The sequence below is a fragment of the Lepus europaeus genome, chromosome 6 (assembly GCF_033115175.1).
Source record: "Lepus europaeus isolate LE1 chromosome 6, mLepTim1.pri, whole genome shotgun sequence".
NCBI lineage: Eukaryota > Metazoa > Chordata > Mammalia > Lagomorpha > Leporidae > Lepus > Lepus europaeus.
The window spans coordinates 13,669,636-13,692,105 of record NC_084832.1 but is presented as its reverse complement, the minus strand read 5'-3'; the positions used below and the strand labels follow the sequence as shown (position 1 = coordinate 13,692,105).

At 44.1% G+C, this 22,470-nt stretch overlaps 1 protein-coding gene across 7 annotated transcripts in view; it reads right to left on the bottom strand.

Annotated features, from left to right (window-relative positions):
* Positions 1-22,470, bottom strand: part of DOCK9 (dedicator of cytokinesis 9) — a 325,663-nt gene that overhangs the window by 190,067 nt on the left and 113,126 nt on the right. For 3 of the 7 annotated variants that reach the window (XM_062193992.1, XM_062193994.1, XM_062193998.1), the window contains exon 1: positions 11,508-11,754. The exons of the other annotated variants lie outside the window; for them this stretch is intronic. In XM_062193992.1, coding sequence (XP_062049976.1) covers positions 11,508-11,633 — 126 coding nt within the window. In that variant the 5' untranslated portion in view covers positions 11,634-11,754. Of the gene's footprint in view, positions 1-11,507; positions 11,755-22,470 lie in introns of those variants that run through there. 7 annotated transcript variants of the gene reach the window in all.

Here is a 22,470-nt window from a genome sequence, read left to right as displayed (position 1 = left end):
GCCTTCTTGGGCATGGTGAGTCCGGGATACCTGATCATAGCTGTGCACAGGGATAGCAGGGGGGCAGGAGTGGCAGAGGCCAAGACTTGGGACACAGATCTCTTGAACACAGGGAGTCCAACATGACACTGAAAACAGGAGATGCTCTGAACAGCTGCTGCCCGAGGTGAGCCGCAGACTCCACAGTGGACATGCTGGAGGAGCACTGGGTGCTCACCCATGGACTATGGTTCCTCGGAATGGGGGCACCACCCTGCTGTAGAGAGCAATGGCTCTTCACAGGGGTTCCCTGCTCCACATCTGCCCAGTAGCCCTCAGGGTCTCCCCTAAAACATGAACAAACATTGGAAGGGTATTCTGTGGAGGGGTAACAAAGATTCACTCACCTGGGACACCCACCCCTAAACTAGAGCCTCCAGGGAAGATGAAGCCTGTGTGGTAGGCAGGCCAAGCTATGAAGGGCCCTGGGGAAGCCAGTAACAGGAGGAGGGGCACAGGGACTGAGGGAAATGAACCCATGCCCTCACCGCGCTTCGCTGGAGGAAGAGGATCTCTCAGCACCTTGTAATAGATCCGCTCTTCTGGTCCTACCCGAGGACATCAAACCTGGGAGACGATGATAATCAAGACAAGCCCATTCTCATTAATACATGGACTTCTTCAGATTGCTTGGCTGCAGGTGTAGGCAGAATGATCTCGAAGCTATTTGGAGGCAGTAATTCCTAGCACTACAAGCTTGGGCAGACATCAGAACCTGAGAGTCTGTTCTAGCCCTCACCTTTGACAGATGGGAAAACCCAGGAATGGAGAAGTTAAGGGCCCAGCCTGGGTTTCCTGGAGGAGCCTCCCAAGCTCTGGCCCAAGCTCTTCCCTGAGTACTACCAGGGCAGTGTCTACATGTTGATATCTGCACTTCACTGCCCACGTGTACAGGCATGTAATAGAAATACTTGGGGGTGGGCGGGGGGAGACTTAGAAGTAAGCTCAAAGCTCAAAGCTGAGTACTGCACCACAATGGTTGATTTAGAGAATGTTTAGAGGAAAATCAAACTCTCAGGCATCTAAATATATTTCTCACGCTGCAGTGGGGCTGCGTGGAGAACAGACTCGCAGTAACAATGACACACTTGTGAATTCAGTTTCTTATATTACCAACCCTAATAAGATGCTGAATTCCCTTTCTGCACAGCACTTCAAAAAGCACTCAAATTACAGCACAGGTCACTGAACGAAGATTTTATTTAATAAAGGATGTCTACATCAGTAAAACTAATTAATCTGAAAATCAATCAATTTGACAGAAGAGAACAAGTCTAGATTTTGTATTTGTCATTTTAATAATAGTCATGAAGCCAGCGCCGTGGCTTAACAGGCTAATCCTCTGCCTTGCGGCGCCTGCACACCGGGTTCTAGTCCCGGTTGGGGTGCCAGATTCTGTCACGGTTGCCCCTCTTCCAGGCCAGCTCTCTGCTGTGGCCAGGGACTGCAGAGGAGGATGGCCCAAGTGCTTGGGCCCTGCACCCCATGGGAGACCAGGATAAGCACCTGGCTCCTGCCATCGGATCAGTGCGGTGCGCCGGCCGCAGCGCGCCTACTGCGGCGGCCATTGGAGGGTGAACCAACGGCAAAAAGGAAGACCTTTCTCTCTGTCTCTCTCTCTCACTATCCATTCTGCCTGTCAAAAAGAAAAAAAAAAAAATAGAGAAAAAAAATAGGAATAATAGTCATGGCTTTGCAAAATGATTATCCTATTACTAAAATGAATAAAGACTGCAAAAGTGTCCATTCAACAGCATCTAGAAAAATGAATAAAACACAAAAATGAAAATGGGGGTAATAATGAAGATAGTAATAATAACACCAATGAACTAAAACCTACAGAACCTCTCACAGTTGTCAGCTGTGTTCAATGCGGATGCTGCGGGAATGCTAATGGAGAGGAAGACAAGACAGGAATTTAGGGGACTCACTCCACGGCCAGTGCCCACGGGTCACATGAGGAGAAAGCTGAGTGGACTGGAAAAGGCTCCCTCACAAATACAGGGCTGCAAGTGTCCTCCTTCTGTGTGGACAGAGGCGCGGGCCAGGGCCAAGGCAGGGGGAGAGGGGGACAGAGAGATAAGGAGACGGAGCCTGAGGGTGGGTCCAGCCTGTGTCCCCCTGCCTTCTAATTCTGCCTGCTTTTTTTTTTTTTTTTCACAAGGAAGAAGGAGTCAAGAAAAGAGGAAAAAGATGCACTGCAGAGTTCCATAAATAATTCTATCTTAAATATATACTGTGGACTCTTTTCCAGACAATATTTTCTTTTCCTTTCTTAGCGTTATGACCTGAAGTTCTTAATTCTTCCTGTCAGTAAAAGCTACTTTTGGAACTCTGAAAATGAAGATTTCGGGTGAGCAACCTAAAAAGCTGTAAAAGCCGCATTTAGCCCTGTGAAACCGAGCACAGAGATGGACTATTCATAACACAGATATGCTTCTGGCGACTTCACCACCAGAGAGGCTGCACAGAGACTGGCTAGGGGCAGTGCTGGGAGTCAGAGTGTAAATCCTGGTGTCTCAAAAATGCTCACTCTTGTTGGAGGTGATGACAGGTGCCTGTGGGCCATTACAGCCTGGAAGTGTCAGAAATGCAAATCCACCCCAGATCCTCTGAATCAGCAAGTTCGCTGTTGGGGTCTGGCAACTGGGTGTTTCAACAAACCCTCAGATGACTCTGATGCCCACTCATGCTTGAGAACCACTCAACTGGTCCACTTACTTTGGTGTGGGTTTGAGTATTAAAAAGTATGTTCAAAAACTGCTCATTGGCTATGAAGCCTTAGGGTGAGTTGCTTACTTTACCTTTAAATCTTCACATACATATCTGAAAATTGGGACAGCAACCATTTCTGCTCTCGTCATTGCAGGTTTACTGAAGGATTTTAATAGTAGTGCCTAGTACCGAGTAAGAACTAACCAAATGGTAGTCATAAGTACAACAGGGGGGTTATTTATTCAAGAAAATGTTAGCCCTATGACACACACACACTTTTGCTGGATTACACATGTATTATCTCATTAAATTTCCCCAAACCCTGTATGGCTGCATCATCACCACTTTATAGATGAGAAAACAGAAGTTCAAAGGAGTTAGAGCAGACACTTAGGGTCATACAGACGGTGACTCGTGGGGTCTCCCAGCCCCAAGCCCAGGACTGTACCCAAAAAGTATGGAGGATTTTCGTCCTCTAGAACCAGCAGTGCCTCTCAATGCCTCCATTCCTCCTTGTATGAGAAATGCTGACCCTGAACACCGCTCCATATGAGGATGTTCCCCCTCCACACGGCCAGGGAGAACAGAAGTTTAGGGCCTCCTACCCAGCTCTGAGCTGCCTGGCTTCACTACGTCACCGGAGAAGACATAAAAGGCAGAGTCTCCAACAATATTCATTTTCCACCTCAGGAATAGTAGAAATCATACTTCAAAATTCTAAATACTCCCCCAAAAGTACAAAGTTTGAATGTCTGCACACAGGCTAATGCTATTACATGGCATGTAACGTGCATTACCACCAAATGTTTCAAGGCACTATCTTTGCAAGACAGCCCAATTTGACACTTAAATCACGTTGGAGTTTATTTCCTATAGATTCACAAATATGATATTCCATCCAATAGTTTATCCTCCAAAAAATAACTTTCTAGTTGGAGGCCTTTATCCTATGAAAATATTAAGTTTATAGACCTGCACTGTTGAAGGTGGTAACTAGTAGGCTACCATGTTGACTACTTAGCACTAAAACATAGCTATTCTGAGTTCAGATGTGCCACAGGCATAAAAGCAATATCAAACATCAAGGATGTGGTGTTGTAGCAGGTTAAGTCTCTAATTCCCTGCATCCCATAACCTAGATACTCTGCTTCTGATCTTGCTCCCTGCTAATGTGTCTGGGAGGCACCAGATAATAGCTAAGTATTTGACAGTGAGAAACCCAGAGGGAATTCCTGTATGTACAGGCATCTGGGGAGTGAATCAGCAGATGGAAGATCTATGTCTCTCTCTGTCACTCTGCCTTTCGAATAAATAATAAATAAATAAATTTTAATGTAAAATATTTTGGCTTTTTTTAATTAAGGGTTTTATTTAATGAATACAAATTTCCTATGTATAGCTTTTAGGAATATAGTGTTAATATTTTAGCTTTTTAAGAAGGATTAAATGCTTAAATGGTCATATTTTGGAAAAACTAGGTTAAAATTATATCATTACGATTAATTAGATCGGTTTCTTTTACTTTAACTGGGCTCCTAGAAATTTAAAATTACAGGGCCAGTGCTGTGGCATAGTAGGCTAAGTCCCTATCTGCAGCTATGGGCTCAGGTTCCTGTCCTGGCTGTTCCTCTTCCAGTCCAGCTCTCTGCTGTGGCCTGGGAAAGCAGTAGAAGATGGCTCAGGTGCTTGAGCCTCTGTACCCACATGGGAGACCTGCAAGAAGCTCCTAGTTCCTAGTTCCTTGGCTATAGACTTTCTTGGACACCTTGCCTGCAACCATTCTTTGCTGATACAGTCCCAAAGAATGACCACATTCAGGCAGAGCTCTGGCACTACATCAGAGATGGGGCAACAGTGGGATACAAAGAAAACAAGTCACCCAAGGGGGTTCTTGATGGGCACAAGCCCCCATTAGCAAGGGAGACTGAAGTACAAACCTCTGGGACCACATGACAGAGGTGGCTACTACAATGCTGGAATCACGACGTCATGACAGGCCAGGGGGCGCACAATCTGCTGGGAGATGTGGGGAGAGGGTTTAAAAGGTTTCTTGAAGGAACTGGCAGGTGAGCTGGGGCTTGAGGCAGAACTTCCTCCTTTCATCAAGTTCTGTGCACACAAAGGCTGAGTTTGCCCAGCTGTGAAAAGCCCTCCAGTTGGAGGACAGGTTGAGTTGGGACAGGTTTTGAAGCCACAGGCAAGGAGGCCAGCAGCAGGTTCAGGGCCAGCCGCTGTGAGTCAAGAAGGCCATTCTTTGACTTTTCCGAAAAGGAGAGTCGGAGGAGGGTTTTAAGCAAGAAATGAACAACCATCTCTGTGCTTTGGAAGCAGTGGCCTGTAGCTGGATGGAGCGGCAGCTCGGAGTAAGCAAAGATCGCATGGGACAGGAGGGGGCGTGGACCAGCAGTGCAGAGAACCTTCAGTCGTGAGGGGTCTCCAGGGAACCACTTGCTGCTGCCTGTCCCTTGGCAGTAACAACTTCCCACAGCAAGGAGGTGCTCAGAACAGCCTCACAAGACCAGCTACTCCCCAGCAGAGCCCTCAGAGACCCACTGGTAAGCGGCACGTAGACTTGAAAGGGAGCGCTGAGGACCTTGGCACTTTCTATACCGCATGACAGGAGAGTTGGAGAGAAACTATAATTTCCAAGCCTTCCAGGTTCTAAAATAATCCTCACGGTCGGTCATATGCTATCTGCAGGCGCACGTGAGGGCTTCTCGTACCTCCTGTCCGGTGTTCCCCGCTCACTGTGTATTTGATACCCTTTTGTTCACTTCCAGGGGACCAGCCCACTCACTGCTCTTACTTCTTACATTGAGTGGAGACCCATTTCCCATTTTGCAGGTCAAACAACCTAAAACTCAAACAATATGTGTTTTTTTAAGACTAAGCTTAAAATCTGAAAGTAGAACTCCAGGATCCTAAACCTGACTCTGTCACAGGTTATTCTGGGATCAAAGACACTAGTACTACAGCAGAGAGTTGGAGCCCCTGGGGAGACCTCACGCATTATTTACAACCTGCTTCTCCCTTAACAGGGGAGGAGACAAGCCTGGGAGCTGGGGTGATGGGGTGATGATCCACAAAGATTGAGAGGCAGATCTGGAATCAACACTGGGTCTCTGGTGTCCACAGTGCTTTGTACTGGACCACCTGTGCCACCAGCTACTGAACCTGGAACCTGGAACCTTGTATTCTGCCTCTGCCTTCCAAGGAGGGGAACAGACCTGGGCAAATGGGAGCATCTTTCAAATACTTTAGGGGCCACAGTGCCCATTTCAGGATTATCCAAGGTCATGCTGTAAATGAATAATTAAAAAAAATAAAGATGCCTCCAGACTCTCAGCTGTTCCATCAACCTACGCTGAGATAATACTTCATGGGAAGACGACAAGCCGAGAAAAGAAGGAATCCTCGCACAACTCTGTGTGTGTGTGTGTGTGTGTTTTAATATTTCCAACTTCTTCAGGTACAACCATCGTCTTTCTCTATTCTGTTCAACTACTGCTGTTCTGATAAAGTGGCCTTACTCTAACAACTTTTAAGTTTTTTAAGGGCAATATGTTTTTGCCTTTCTTTCTTCTTCATAGTTCTTTTAGGAAAAAAAGATTTATTCTCTGAAAGGAAGACTGACAGAGAGATAGGAAGAGAGAGAGAGAGAGAGATCTTTCATCTGCTAGCTCACTCCTCAAATGGCCTCAATAGTCAGGGATGGGCCAGGCCAAACCCAGGAGCCATTAACTCCATCCGAGTCTCCCGCATGGGTAGCAGGAGCCAGGCACTTCGGTCGTCTTCCTCTGCCTTCCCAGACACATCAGGAGGAAGCTGCATCGGAAATGGAACAGCCAGGACTCAGAGCAGCACACCACTATGGGACGCTGGTACCCAAGCAGCAGTTTTAACCCCCTACACCAATGCCAGTCCCACATCTTTATAGTTCTAATGCTGCACTCAAACAACTATCATTTTTGTTAATGAACTGTGCATTTATGTCCAGGTATGGATTTTAGAAAACCTGATGAGGAGCTCACAATTCTACTCTGCCACTTACTAAAGGTGTGCCTAACCTCTCTGTGCTGTTTCCGCACTTGCCTCCTCAAGCTCTGAGGACCACCTGAGATAACATAACGGGCATGAAACACCGCCTGGGACAAGCAAAGCACTCTGTGTTTGCCGTGTGAGACAGACAGACAGACAGAAAACGACAACTGGCATTACTTGGCTATAAAGAACAGTGACCAGCAATTCTGCCTCTACACTGAAGACAGATCATGAGAACAGAAACACCCCAGAGCTGGGTGGACACGAATTCCAGGATGTAAAAGTAGCTCAGTGTTATAAAAGGGAGCAAGTATCCCTTCTCTGGGATAGCGTGACTATACTAACTAATCAAACCAGAGACTGAGTCCTGTCGAGTCCTTTCAACTTACAGTACAGATGCTGCCTTCTGTAGCTATTTGGCCAGAATAACCACGTGTCTGTTAAACATTTAATCATGTGTCATGGTATTGTTAAAGGCATTCCCCATCCCCCTGCCTCTCCTCCTCCACCCCCCACGCTCCTCCCCCAAGCCCAAGACTCCTTTCACCAGCCTCTCCACCTATTACACAAAGTAGGTGTAACCACGTGGAAGCTGGTTGATACAAACTGTCGAGATGAACACTCAAGGGTTTCTATGATCTCTGTAAAGCCCCTCCTTGCCTGCATTAGGTGCTAAAAATTCGAGGTCCCTTCCTGGAGCTGATGGTGATTTAGATGTTGTTTGCATAAGTGTTTGGAAAGGAAGGGTGACTGTAGCGCTGACGGTGTGAAGTCAGCTGAAACTATTTCTGAATGAACATCTTCCTTATCCAGTCCTTGCTGGCTGCCTGCAGAGAGGAGGCCTCCCAATCCCCAGTGCACTGTACAAGAAGTCTGGCAAATCAGTACTTAAATGTGAGATGAATGAACTACAAATAAAAACAAAGGGGAAACACACAAAGCACAGAACTGAAGTCTGGTGGCTTGATTTGGTCACCTGAGAGTATCACTACATAAAGTTGGCAGGAACTTCTTCTGCCACTCAATATTTTAAAAACAAACAAACAAAAAACACTGGTCATTAGGTCTCATCCATGAGACGGCATTAGTCATTTCTAAAGTTGTCTATATGAATGCAGAAAGACTTTCTTAGTCTAACTGAATTAACTCAGTCACAGGAATCTAAAGTCTTACAGGACAGTAACACCATAATCATTACCCAAGAACTTATACTTTAGGGTTGGTGCCTTAGCTCACTTAGCCTGCTACTTCTAGAGCAAACAGAACTTCAGGGATAAAAAAGATGTTCCAGTCTGCTTCCCTCTGCTTTGGGAACAAGAGTCCCCAAGTCGTGTACTGAGCAGTCCTACCACAGGACAAGTCCTTTCCAGCCATCTCTATGCAGGGCACACATGCTGTTTTTTGACAGAGCTATTCTGCTAATGTGACCATGAGTTAATTCAAAAGCTAAAGTAAGAACTCAAAAGCAGTTGCCACTTGAAAATCCCAAGAAAATAGGAAGAACCCAAAAGATGTCTCTTGGAAGATACTTTTCAAAAAACACCCAAGGAGTACACCAAAGATGTGAAAATTCAGCTCTTCTCTAACCTTTCAACCTTGACAATTCCCCAGTTAACACCTGTGCTGCGGTCCTTACCACGAAAGGAACCCAATGAAGAGGCCACACAAGTGACACACAACCCAGTGACTCGTGACTCTTTGAGGCCACACCCTTTCCCTCTAAACACAGAGCAGCAATGAACAGAATAAAAATTTCCAGGAACTACTTTGCAGTTTTGGGAGTCAAAAATATGTATTCAGGTGTAAGCAGAAGAACTAACATGGAGACATGAGGAGTATCCTGATGGTTCCCCTTGTTAGTAATTCACAGCCCACACAGCCATGTCGCAATGGGTTTGGCAGTGAGCCTGGACACGAGTGGGACGTTGCACCTCGGGGTTCCTCCCCTACTTTCTGTCAAAATGCAGGAGATAATACCCACCTGCCTAAGTGCCTGTAAGTTGAGTCTGCAGTCTCTGAGACCCTATGAAACCCCAGCACACATTTCCCTTAGGAACTCTGGCTTTCCCTAGCACTGAACAAGCAGCCAGGACTCAAGGAACCTTTGACCGTCACCCTGGTACAGGGGAAAAATTATTGCCAGATATAAATTCAGTAGGATATGTCAGACAGAAAGGCTATGGAACAAGTAATATTTCTGGCTAGCACACCAGTACCTTCACTGTGGCACTGGCACTAATTGCAAAGAATTAAACTCAAATTGGGTAACCATAAAATTAAGTGATAAACATAAGTGAGAATAGTATGTAGCCATTAAAATAATGACTTAAATCAATATATAGTTACAAAGAAAGATGTTCTTGATGGGTGCTGGGAAATATATAGTTACAAAGAAAGATGTTCTTGATGGGTGCTGGGAGAAAAATCAACACAGAAATCTATTGTACTATTATATTTTCCCGAATTATACTATTATTCATACATACAAACACATACACACATAAAGTCATGCTTCTATATGCACAGGAGAAAGTCTGGGCATATATAAGCCAAGTGATTCATAGTGGTCACCTTTGGAGAGTATGGATAAAGCGCAGTGCTTTTCCCATTTCTACACTATATGCATTTCTTCTTACATGCATTAACTGCTCTTATTCTTTCTAAATATTTCCTCCCCCAAGGACTGTTTGTGTACATAATACCAGTAAAACTTGATACCAAAATGCCATTTCCTGAATGAAGTACATTTAAATGTCTCTAGGCATAACTCATTCAAATTATGGCCAAACTTGGGGTTTCTCAGCCAGTACATGGATCACTGATTTATAATAATGGACAGCACTGCATCAAGCAGTTCTCACGGCTATGTCTGCACACTTCTTCACAATGAGAAACAAGCTGTATTGTAGAGTTTATTGGAGTCTCAGTGGCAATGTGCAGCCAGTCACAGGCCAGGAGATCTGTGCTGGGCATTGGCCCTGCTTAAACAACCTTGCTTCTCTTATCTGATATTAACTCTTTTTATCCTGCTTACCCTGCTGGATGAAAAGGAACAGTGTCAGATACGATAGTGTTGTCCTGTCCCTGCTGTCTTGGCCTCTCACACCTCTGCAGGTGCACGGAGCTGGAGTTCTCCACACACCCAAAACTTCTGGGCTCTCACAAGTGCCTTGATGCCAGGCAAAGTTACAGCAGCACAGCCTTATCCACTGCAGTACAGAAAGAGCTCCCGTTGGAACTGCCCAGAGTGAGAGCTGACCTAAACAAGTAACTGGACACGAACAGCCAATTGTTGAGCACTAGAAAGAAGCAAGGTTTTAAAAAGTCACTGGGTGATTTAAAAAAAAAAAAAAAGCATCTTTTATAGTGTATTCAATCCTCTGAACAAATATTTCTACACATCTGGAGAATCACTGACGGAATATTTTTAAGTATATTCCCAAGGAAACCGAAACCACACAACTTCCTCCAAGAAATCACAAGCTACATCAGCTGGAGCTCCAAGCAGTGAAATCTATAAAGCACGTAAGTGGCTGAAGTGACTCCACAGACAGATGAGCTGTTCTGCGAACAGAGAGGAATCTGAGATCACGAATAACATTTCTAAACAATATGCCAGCGCGTGAAAAAGAAACGAAACCTCATTCTCACAAATCTGCAGTGAAAAAGCATGTCGTGTTTTGCCATGGACTCTCTCAGTTCAGAGTCAGTATGTAATTTTGAAGGTAAAACAATCTTCATAGGAGGCAGTCTCGTGTGTCACAGAGGAGAGCAATTTGGCTCAAATCAAATCTGCTACAGGGAAGTTTTTATTCAGATTCCTACACATTAACTGAAATTTAAGTAAATTAGTAACCAAACATTTTATGGTAATAGCAACTGAACCTCCTTATTAAAAAATAACTGCATAAAAGCCATAAGTACTAGTTTAACAATCCCTTTAACAGATCATTTGAAAGGCTCAATTGTCCCCTCAGCCGAGCATATTGGTGGTTTTTGCAGCTTGCTTAAAAATTTATGTGCTTTTATTGTACTAAAGAAATTCCGAGAGAGAAGCACAACCTACTCATTGATGACAACACAACCATTTTTCACATTCTTCCCCTGCAAAGTCCTCCGGAGCACTTGACTTTATCCAAACTGCTGAGAGTTTAGCCAATGTTGAGAACAGAGTTTTGTGCCAGCTGGTTCGCAGTTTAAGTTCTTTCCTACTTTGATCAAGGCAAAAAGCTAACGCTAAAATGACTGACAAAGAACACATGTAATTTGAATAGTTATGTTTCCTTAAAATGCCCCAATGGCACCTACCTCATTTTCTCAATAACACAAATAATGCAGAAAAAGTTTTTAACTTTGCAAAGCACATCTTTTTCAACCCTATAGTTGCAATAAAAAATGCCTCCTTCGGTTTCCATTTGGAAACACTGCAGCTAGGTGGGACATAGTTTTGAATAATACACAATTGTTCCATACCCAGAAGTCTCCTGGAGACCACTTCTTTCACAAAATACCAACATTGCATTCCTCACAAAGAAAAACTCAAGTGGAACTGAAATTAACCTAGAGGCAAAGAGACAGAGAGAGAGGTTCACGAGAGACAGGACGAGCAACTTTTAAAATCAGAGGCAAGAGGCATCAACCCCACATACACACACACACACACACGCGTGCCTGTGTGGGAAGACACGGCGATGGTGTGAAGACTCTCTTACCAGCACTGGGCCAGGGCTCTCTGCTTCCACTTCTCCCTGAGCTGCATCCTTGTGCTGCAGAGGAGACTCAATCACCAGCTCCTTTTTGACAGTTCTACCACTTGTCCTGCATTTATCAGCCTGCATTCTCCACGGAAAACACAAGTCACAAAGTCTGCAACTGGGACAGCTGCAAGTTCCTGGCTGTGCAAGGCACACACATGCCAGTGGCCCAGGAAAGGAAAGGAAACTGGCTTCCCAGGCACCAGTGAACCCCTTCTGGCTGGGTCTGCAGAGCCTGCGGGGTGGGGAAGCATGACAGCAAAGGCCAGCCTCCAGGGGTGTTACTACTGCTCAGAAAATGGGAGGCTCCTGACTGCGGGCCAAAGGAAAACAAGCCCGAAACTGAACAATACACAGTGTCCTGCCTCTCTGATAAAGACCAGCCCTATTGTGTCTGCTCCACGCGGCGTGGGCCAAATCAACCTGAATCCAAATAGTGCAGTGCTTAAAGGAAAAGCAGTCACAGTCAGACTTCTTCATAATTACTGTAAAAACAAAGTTCACAGAGCATAGAAGAGCCAGCTAGGTTGTCTGGTTGGTAGAAAACTGTACAGTTTTGGAATGCTTTCCCTTGTGTTACAGCTAAACACCAAACACCTGGCTGCTGATCAAAGCGGGGACGAGCAAGCAGCAAAGGTGTCCCTGTTTCCTGCACCCGAGAGAGGAGTTTCTCCCCTACGGGACAGACCACAGCAGGCACAACCACATTTACCTGCTGTTTCATGCCAGAACGATGAGGTCATCAAACATTTTCATGGGATACCACAAATCATGACGGTAGTAAAATGTGTTTTCCCTAAAGTCTACAATGCTTATTACTTCCTCACATTAACAACAGAGTTCATTTTTTTTAAATCACTTTCTAAGAAGAAACTTTAAATATAATAAATCCCTTAAGAGCGATTTGCTTAAAAGTTACATGGAAAATGAGCATTAAAGATGGGATTAAGTATTACTCTGCACTTCTGCTGTAGAGCTTCTCCCACTTGCTCTGCTTAACTTCCTGGAAATCACGGAGCATTTGGTACCACGAGATAACAGAAGCAGTGGCAAGCAACAAGTCAAGTTAGCATAGAGCAGCACCAGGTGCCTTACCCCGGGAGACACATACACCCTCATACAAGATACAGGTACAAGGGTCCCACTTTCCAAGCAGAGTAGCTGGGGGAACTCAACCGAGGCAGCGCAGGAGCTAAGAGCCCACCCTTGCCCACGTGGCCTCCTTCCCTCCAGCAACTAAGCTGAGTCTCTGCCACTCGGACACCAGGAGTGTGGGCACCGATTATGTGATGAACCACAAGGATCAATGAGCCCGTAAGGAAAAGGAGCAGCCTCTAGAACTATGTCTTCTAAAAGTACGTGGTTTTCCTTCAGTCATTTTTCGGGGTAACGGCAAGTTCTTCTACCAAATCTGGAACCCAAAACACAATCTATGAATTTTTTAAACCTACCTGTGTAAGACTATATAAGAGGACAGGAAAAACAATCCAAGAGTCTCAGTTACACACTCATATGTGTAGAATTCAAATCACAACTTAGAAACACATCCGCTCAGTCAGAGAAAAGAGGATGCAGGCACAGGCACAGAACTGACAAGGTGGGACTCCGTGAACGATGGCATAACCGATTCAAAAACCTCTCTGAAGTGGCTCAAAAAAATTCCAAACAATTCATTATCATTAAACCACCACAGTTTTTGAACTTTAACAAGAGAAATGCTATCCTATTTGTTGGGTCAAAATACTGTGGTTTAAAAAAAAAAAAACTTTAAAAGCTATTTATTTGACAAATATTGTAAGTGCTCCTCATGTCCAAGTCTTGTCATAGTTAATATTTATTCACTTGTTAAAGATTTACTTTCTTTATTTGAAAGAAAGCATGACAGAGACAGAGACAGATCTCCCATGTGCTGGTTCACTCCCTAAATGGTCATTACAGCACAGGCTGGGCCATGTGGAATCCAGGAGTCAGAACTCCATCCTGGTCTCCCACAGGGGTAGCAGGTCCCAGATACTCGAGTCATCCTCTGCTTTCCCAGGAGCATTGGCAGGGAGCTGGATCGGAGGCAGAGCAGACTGACTTGAACTGGTGCCCTGTTACGGGATGCCAGCGTCACAAGCAGCAGCTTAACCCACTGCACCACAACACTAGCCATGATACTAATCCGCTGAACTCTCATAACATCCCTAAGCAACACGGCATCCCCGTTTAACAGATGAAGAAACTTGTGCACAGAGAGGTTAGATACGCACCAAGTAACACAGTTAAGTAGTTGCAAAATGAATCCAGGATACATATTCTCAACCATGAAACTATGCTGAGCCAAATGGTTAAAAAGCACAATACCAGTCAGCAATTAAAGACAATGGCACAGCAGGATCTCTGTATAATTCCATCAAGGAAATTTAGAGGAGAGGTAAAAAGATCTCATAGTAACCTTCATAAGCCTGGTGCATGCTAAGTGTTCATTTAATGGTAACTACTATTGCTGCTGTTGCTATTTCAGCTTAAAGAAGTGAACATTAGTCTTCAATTCAGGACTTGGGACGATCTAAAATGACAACTCCAACTGTGTGGCTACAGCACATTACAAAGAGCTTTAGCAATTAAAAACCAACCAATCACCCTTCCCTCTTTACTGCTTGATTATGACAGCTGCCTTCAAACATTCGTCTTGAACCCCCATGTTCAGGCCATCAGCCGGCCATCTTCTTGCAGCTTTTCTTCATTTTTCAAAAACTTAGCAATGACTTTCGATTTCTTTTACAGTCAAGTTGGCTTCGAGCTTTTGAGTAGCCAGGGAAAAGGGGCACATATGATTAGTTTTCACAATGTACCTCATCAGAATGAGAAAATACACCAAATCATAATGCCAGTAAACTTCAAGTTTGTTACAGACATTTATATAAAGGGGGCTGATGGATGTACAAGACAGAGTTCTCAACACATTTATAGGAATGCAGCAACAAAGTACGCACAACTGTTTCTTACCCGGTCTCAGAGCATCACACTTAAATCCCATCAAAGTAAAGCACCACTAACAGCAAACCAGCTGTCTAAGTCTATCACCTTCAAGTGGTCCTACTTACAAAAGGAGGAAATTTTGAGGGCGTAACTTGAGAAATGGAGACACGGTTGTCAGCTTTCGAACTGCAGAACTTCTCGGGCCACATAAGCACTCCCATCCTTTACTGCTCCTTTTAGACAGATGGACATTTTGAAATCTGATGATCAAGGAGAGTCACAGGATACTGGATTCAACCTCAGACCCTAAACCTCCAAATGGGATGTGGTTTCTCTAACGGGCTCCTGAGATGAATGTGAGGGCATGAGAGAGCGTGTGGTCAGTGCAGTCACGAGAGGAAACGCTGTTGTAGAACAGGAAAGTGGTGGCAAAACTCTTTTCAACATTTAAAAGAACAAGATGCACGTTGGTCTTCCAGATTCAAACTCCACACAAACATTCACTGAGATCCTACTAACCTCCAACTCCTTCACACACCAACTTGTGTGTTGAATAACAAACTCCAATAGGAGCACGTATTAAGGGCATGGAGTTTTACTGTTAGAACAGATAGGAACACTTCCCAGGCTTCTGCATGCAGGCTTCAGTTCTCAAATTCCAATACACATACAAACCATTCTACAGGTTGGGTCCTCAAAACCACAAAAACTTCACTGGAAATTTGAGAAATTTTCTGGGGGCACTGTTTGAGGAAAGCTAATGTGAGACTCTAAAACCCTATGTCCATCTTCTTCTGAAAATAACCTGCACCAGACTAAGAAGTCAAGGGAGCCTCCCACCCAGAGGTCTGCACTGCACCCAACATCCGGCGTCAGTGCCCATTCCCCAGGACGCCTCCCCTGGGCGCCCAGCCAGGCTGAATCTGCTCCTCCTCTCTCTACCCTGGAACTGCTACTTTTTTTTTTTTAAATTTTCAATTCTCTTTATATATAGAAGATCAATTTAGTATATATTAAGTAAAGATGTCAACAGTTTGCACCCACACAGAAACAAAGTGTAAAATACTATTTGAGTACTAGTTATAGCATTAATTAAACACCTAAGGATAATTGTATATTAATTACAGAGTTCAACCAATAGTTTTAAGTAGAACATAAAAAATACTAAAAGGGTAAAGTATTAAGTTCTTTTTTTTCTTTTTTTTGTTTGTTATATAGTTTTTTTTCATTTAATAAATGTGAATTTACAAAGTGCAACTTTTGTATTGTTGTGGCTTCCCCCCTCCAACCTCCCTCCCTCCTGAGGCCCTCCCCTCTCCCACTCCCTCTCCCATCCCACCCTTCATCGAGTTTCATTTTCAGTTACCTTCATATACTGAAGATCAACTTAGTATATACTAAGCAAGGATTTCAACAGGCTGCACTCACACAACCGCACAAGGTATAGGGTATTGTTCGACTAGTAGTGTTTTTAAGTTTCATAGTAAAACACATTAAGGACAGAGATCCTACGTGGGGAGCATGTACCCAGTGACTCCCGTTGTCGATTTACCATTGGCACTCTTATTTATGACGTCAGCAATCACCTGAGACTCTTGCTATATGAGCTGTCTAGGCTATGGAAGCCCCTTGGAAACTGCTACTTTTACCTCTATTAGGAAGCTTTTCACAGTCTGCCTTTCACTACCCTCCTCCCTGAGGGCAGGGACAGTATCTTAACCACCTGGGAGACTCCAGTTTCTCAGGGACCAGCAGAACTCAACAAGCATTTGCTGAACTGAAGGCTGGTGTCAGTTTTGTGTCACGGATCACCTTTAGCCTACAGGGAAATGGAGTGCGTATTCACACACATTTGCAGCTGTTAAAGGTCCAAATTAAGGCAGAAGTTTTCAACCACTCCTAATCAGTCAAACCCCAATGGGAAAGTCACTGACAATTAAGATGTTCCTTCCTCCTCGCTACGAAAATGTTATTCTGGAAAATCACTGGACTTTTTTCAGTCAAAAGTGTATTTGGAAGCAGTACAACTGAATCTTTAAAAAGTACAAGTAACTTGTTTTTAGCAATGAGTCTTCATAAATTTTGACACATTATTTGCTATAACTAATAACCAAATGATGAATAACTGTATAAAGAATAAATATTAATTATATCAATCAAATAGAATAACTAGCTCTTAATTAAGGATCCTTGGCATATCAGCAGGGCATTTAAAATATTATAAATAACTTCAAAGCAAAAGAAAAAACTTATACACACAAGCATTCACACACACAAGTCTATCTATATTTCTACCCCAAAGTGACCATTCTTGTTCTCTTGTTCTGGAAAAATAGAAAGAATAAGCAGAAATTGAGAAAAATTGTGAAAAGGAGCAAATGACTAAAGATTTTCCACAATGTATTGTTACTGGCCAACGTGCTGGCCAAAGAAAAGAAAAGGTGTCAGGAAAAGGATCTGTCTTCTAAAATAAACAAAAACGTGGTAGACAGAAAGCATTAGAAGCAGCCAAACAGAGAAAACAGGATAGCATCACAGGCAATGGATTCAGGGAGGAAGAGAGCAAGCAAATACAGTAGCATAGAGACGAGACAACAAGAACAAAACGTGTGGGGTGGGTAGAGGGGAAAATGAGAGGATTTCTCAGTGAAAACCCTCCGGGACCTCTTTAGAAGAACAGATAAAATCAGATACTCTGATACAAAGTGCAACGTTCACCTCAGTTATTCTGATCATTAGATATTTAACCAAATAATCACAGAAACGTAAGCTACATTATCATCCAGTCTGGAGTTTCTTAGCCAAGAATCCAAAGTTGAATTTGCGGGGAAGGTAAACCATGAACCTTCTAAAAATTACACACAGAACTAAGCCTGCTTGTGAGTTCACTTAGTTCTCAGAGAGGGGACCAACTGAAGACCCGCCACTCAGAGGACACACAGGGAGAGAAGAGCCAGAGAGCCTACCTAGGTTTTGAGACACAAATGTCTCCAGGCTGGCAGGCTCAAATTCTACTTAAGTAGGGATAGCAATTTAAACACCCTCAGATGGCAGTTAGCAGCGGCAGCACGTGCACAGTCTATTCACCAGGAGGCTGAAGGCTAAGTCAGCCAGTGGGTTGTTATATGAAGCTTAACTCCAGGAAGACAACGCAGGGCCAATATTTAAGCTCCAAAACAGGACAAATAATACAAACAATGAAAATCACTTTCTAAGAACTTCTAATAACACTGAGAAAATGCTCCGAATATCACTTAGATACAACAGAATGAGACTACCGATTACCTCTGGTAATTCACAATTTCTTCTTGCCAAAGTTCTCCAGTCTGTATGTTTTGTACAAAAGCTCCTACCACTTTCTGACTCAGAAATAAACGAATGTGCTGGATTATGGAATAATGGTACAGGGGAAGATCACACTGAGGTTCTACCCCCCACTGTGCCACTCAACCGCAGTGTCACGTTGGACAAGTCACTTTACCTCTCACACAAGCTTCACCTGCAAAATGAAGGACTTAACGCCAAAACACCTCTATAGTTCTAAACATCAATAACACGAAGTATTAGAACTTCCCTGATTGATAGCATGTGGGAGAAAACCACCTAGCAGAATGTTAAATTTAAAAACCACATTGCCCTATTATATGCACCCAAAAAAAAAAAAAAAAAAAAAAAAGCACAAAGAGTGAGAGTGGATAGATTTCTAAATGTGTCAGACTCTGAAATCAGAGGGAGCAGGGCAGAGCTGAGAAGCCGGCACGAGATGAACGCAACCTATGATGTTACTGAAAAAGGCAGCCGTGGGAAGCCCACTGCCCCCTGTCACTCAGTCTTGGGCGTGCCCAAGATACTGCGGTGTCAGACTACAGGCCCTGAGCAATCTGTTTCCAGAAGAAGAAACGAAGCTCAGCAGAGTCGCACGGATTAAGGATGTGCCTCCTGTGCCAACGAGGCTTCGCCTGTGGCTACGGAGTGTTCAGGAAGCTTCTCAGTAAAGACAGCCCAACCCCCATCTGTAACATGTTTTCATTTTTCCACAGCCTTTGTCACTACCTGGCGTTGTCCTAGACTCTATTTTTTAAAATTTGTTTAAAGTCTGGCTAAACCACCAGCCTCGCCCCTAAGCAAAAGCAGCTCCACCCCAGGGCAGAATTTCCCTGGTTTTGGTCCCTGCTGTACTCTCTCGTCCTGAAGTAGTATACGTGGTCACAAAAACGCTCAAGTGAATTCACTGAAGAGTTAGGATCCCTTCAGTCTAGAAACAGCTCTTAAGCTCTGGACACCAACAGTTTTTTCTATAAACTATCAATTCACTTTGATCATGATAACAAAAATTCAGGCAGCAGCATCGATCACTTAGTTTAGAGCAGAAATGTACAAAGCCAAAGAAAACACGATGTGCCTGGGATTTTTCTCCGGAAATTAAACTACTGTTGCAGGTTACCGAGACCTGGGCTGGACCTTGTTTGGAGTTTCTCTCCCCTTCTGTGTTTATCTCCCCCACAACAGCAAGGGAAAGGAGGGGCCTATGTTCCCCAATTTCCTGGCACGGCACTGTGTACACCGTAGACAATTCATAAACGTAATCTTCCAGAATAAACGACGGAGCTGCTGCACCTCGGTATGACTCACCGCAGACCTGACCCTCAGCAGGGTTCACAGGAGTTGGAATTTTCTACCTCGCCTCAGTGCACCACAAACGCTGAAGCTAAGGGTCAGAGAACGTATTCTTCATGAGAAAAACAATTTTTAAAAAAATCTTTTTTTTAAAAAGCAAGCATGGTTTTCTTTCTTAATAAAATGCATCACTCAATTATAACCAGAACACAAATATTCACTTATTTTCACTGTTCCCCAAGTCCACCTCCCAAAGCATCCCAGTGAAAAACAAACTATCACCCTCTAAGTTTATGAAGGTTTCATAAAATCTTTACTTGTGTATGTTCCTTTCCCTTAAAGCATGCTCCATCAGAATTTACAAGGTGCCAGGCCAGGGGACCATCCTGACACACACAGAACGCGCTGGAACAAGCTGCAAGGGCTGCACAGCTCTGAGGACTCTCAGGGGGCACAGCTCATGGCAGTCAGGGAGTAGGGACATGGAACTCCAAAAACTGGACCCGCAACTTCCCAAAAAAGGAAACGTTGCCAGGCTGCAAGGGGAAAGTCCACCACGTGGAGACTCCGCACAGGGGCTGTGGCGTTTCCTGCTTCTGGTTTAATTTTGCTTTCATTCAGAAGACAATGATCAGGGAAGGTAATACCAAGCCCTCAACAATAGCTGGGAAACCCCTCTCTTGGAAAACTCAGTGAGTTACATCCCTTCCTGGAGATAACAGCAGCAGCAGCCAGGACCCCGTGTCCCTTCTCATCCTGCAGCCGGGATCAGGGCCTGCTCTTTCCTCCTCGCTCACTGTACCTGATTTCCCAAGTGATCTGGAGAGCGAGCAGAGAACAGAAAGCGGGGCAGCCTTGGCAGGGCGTGGGGGAGCTCTCGCATTGTTATTCCTGAGCAAAACCGTCTGAGAGGTCAGTTTCTTCCTGAGCGCTTGCAGAAACATTGAACTCAACGAAATTTCTTTCACAGGCTACAAATAACGGGCAGAGTGGGAGATAAAAACACAGTGGCTAGGGACAGTGAACATCAAGGGCGGCCCTTGAAGATTCCCTCCCCCTCGCTGCCTAATTAAAACACACGTGACCCAAGTGAAAAGGTGATGGGGGGGAGGGGGAGGAGGAGGAAGACGGTGATGGTGCTGGAGCTGAAGGTTTTAGGATCTGTCCCTGAAGCTGCTGGCAGCCTAACTGCGCCTCTGCTACATCTCCAACTTCAAAGTCACACAGATTTAGATTTAAACACCCCCAACATTCATACAATTGTGAAGCAACAGATGTGTTAATTAGCATGATCTAATCATTCCACCAGGTAAACATATGGAAACATCACACTGCACCCCATAAATACACACAATTATTTTCATCAACCGAAATAAATTTTCAAAAGGAATTACACACAGCACAATGGGATTTATCTTTCCCTTCCCAAACAAGGTGAAAAACTCTTGCAGTAAAAGTAAGGTTAAAAAAGTCAGGCTCTGACAACCAGGAGGACAGTGGATATGAGTACTGCACTCGCCCCTCTACAAACAGGGGCCAGTCATCTTGTCATTTCCAAGTCAGCAGGTTAAATGTAAAATAAATGATGCTTCCGATGCCACACAGAGCATCAGAAGCTCTGGAGACACACTCTACGCTTTGCCCAGACCAAAATCCAGAAGTCAAGGCCGGCGCCGTGGTGTAGCAGGTAAAGCTGCCACCTGCAGTGCCGCCATCCCATATGGGCACCGATTCGAGTCCTGGCTGCTCCACTTCCAATCCAGCTCTCTGCTATGGCCTGGGAAAATCAGTGCAAGATGGCCCAAGTCCTTGGGCCCCTGCACCTGCATGGGAGACCCAGAAGAAACTCCTGGATCCTAGGCTTTGGACGAGCACAACTCCAGCCATTGGGGCCATCTGGGGAGTAAACCAGTGGATGGAAGATTTCTCTCTCTCTCTGTGCCTCTCTGTAACTCTGCCTTTCAAATAAATAAATCTTTTTTAAAAAAATCCAGAAATCAATACTTTTTGTTTTAACTGTGGCAAATGTGAGTAAGGAAAACATTTACAGAGTCCTCAGGCATTTGACATATATCTTATTCAATTCAGTTTAATTTGGCCCTACAATGTAACACTGTAACTAGGCATTACTGTTCACAGAAGCTAAACAGCTTACTCTACCTTCAGACAGTTACTATGCTTTGGAACTATGCTCCCAAATTAATCATAAACTTAGTAACAATACAGGATTTTAATTTTATTTCAAACATAAGTTTTATCTTCATTTTGAACATACATCTCCTTAGGGAAGCCACAGAGAATACTGAACAGTTTTCCAAGGCCTGAAAATATTATAACAGAAAATACAAGGAAACACAATGTTAATTGTGATTATGTCTGAAATATGGAATACAAGACTTTTCCCGTTCTTTCTACTTGTCTGCATTCCTTAAACTTTCTCTAACAAGCATGAACTGCTACCACTTGGGAAATAAGGGCCACAAAAGTAGCTAATATTTATGTGGTGCTTCCTGCAAGGCTATGACGAGCATTGGGTAAGCAAGGTACTTGCTTTAAGAACGAAATTCACAACAGCACCAAAAACTCAGTAAATAAAATAAAATTTTTAATGAAATATTTAAATAAAAATCAAAATAAAGTGGGCATTTGGCATGGTGGTTAGGATACCCCTTGGGACATCCACATCCCATATCAGAGTGCCTGGGTTCAAGTCCTAGCTCCGCTACCCACTCCAGGTTACTGCTAATATTCACCTCGCAAGACAACAGATGATGGCTCAAGCATTTGGGTCCCTACCACCCATGTTGGAAACCTAGATAGAGCTCCTGGCTCCTAGCTTCAACCTGGCCCAATTCTGGCTGTTACAAACATTTGGGAAACAAACTAGTAGACAGAAGATCTCTGTTTATTTCTCTCTGCCTTCCAAAAAAAAAAAAAAAAAATCATGGTAACTCAAAATTCAAAATAAAGACAGGATCAGAATGCAGGCATTTAGCTTAGTGGTTAAGATGCTGGTGTCTAACATCAAAACACCTGAGTTTGATTCCTGGCTCTGGCTCCTGACTCCAGTTTTCTGCCAATGCAAACCCTGGGAGGCAGCTGTGATGGCTCAAATAATTGGGTTTCTGCCATCCATGTGGGAGTCCTGGAATGCATTCCTAGCTCCTAGCTTCAGCCCCAGCCCAGCCCCAGCCCTGGTTATTGTGGGCATTTGAAGAGTGAACTGGCAGATGAGAGTGCTCCCTGGCTCACTCTTTACCTCTGAAATAAAAATAGAAAAAGAAGGGTCAGTGTTGTGGCACAGTGGGTTAGGCTGATACTTGCAACGCTAGCATCGCCT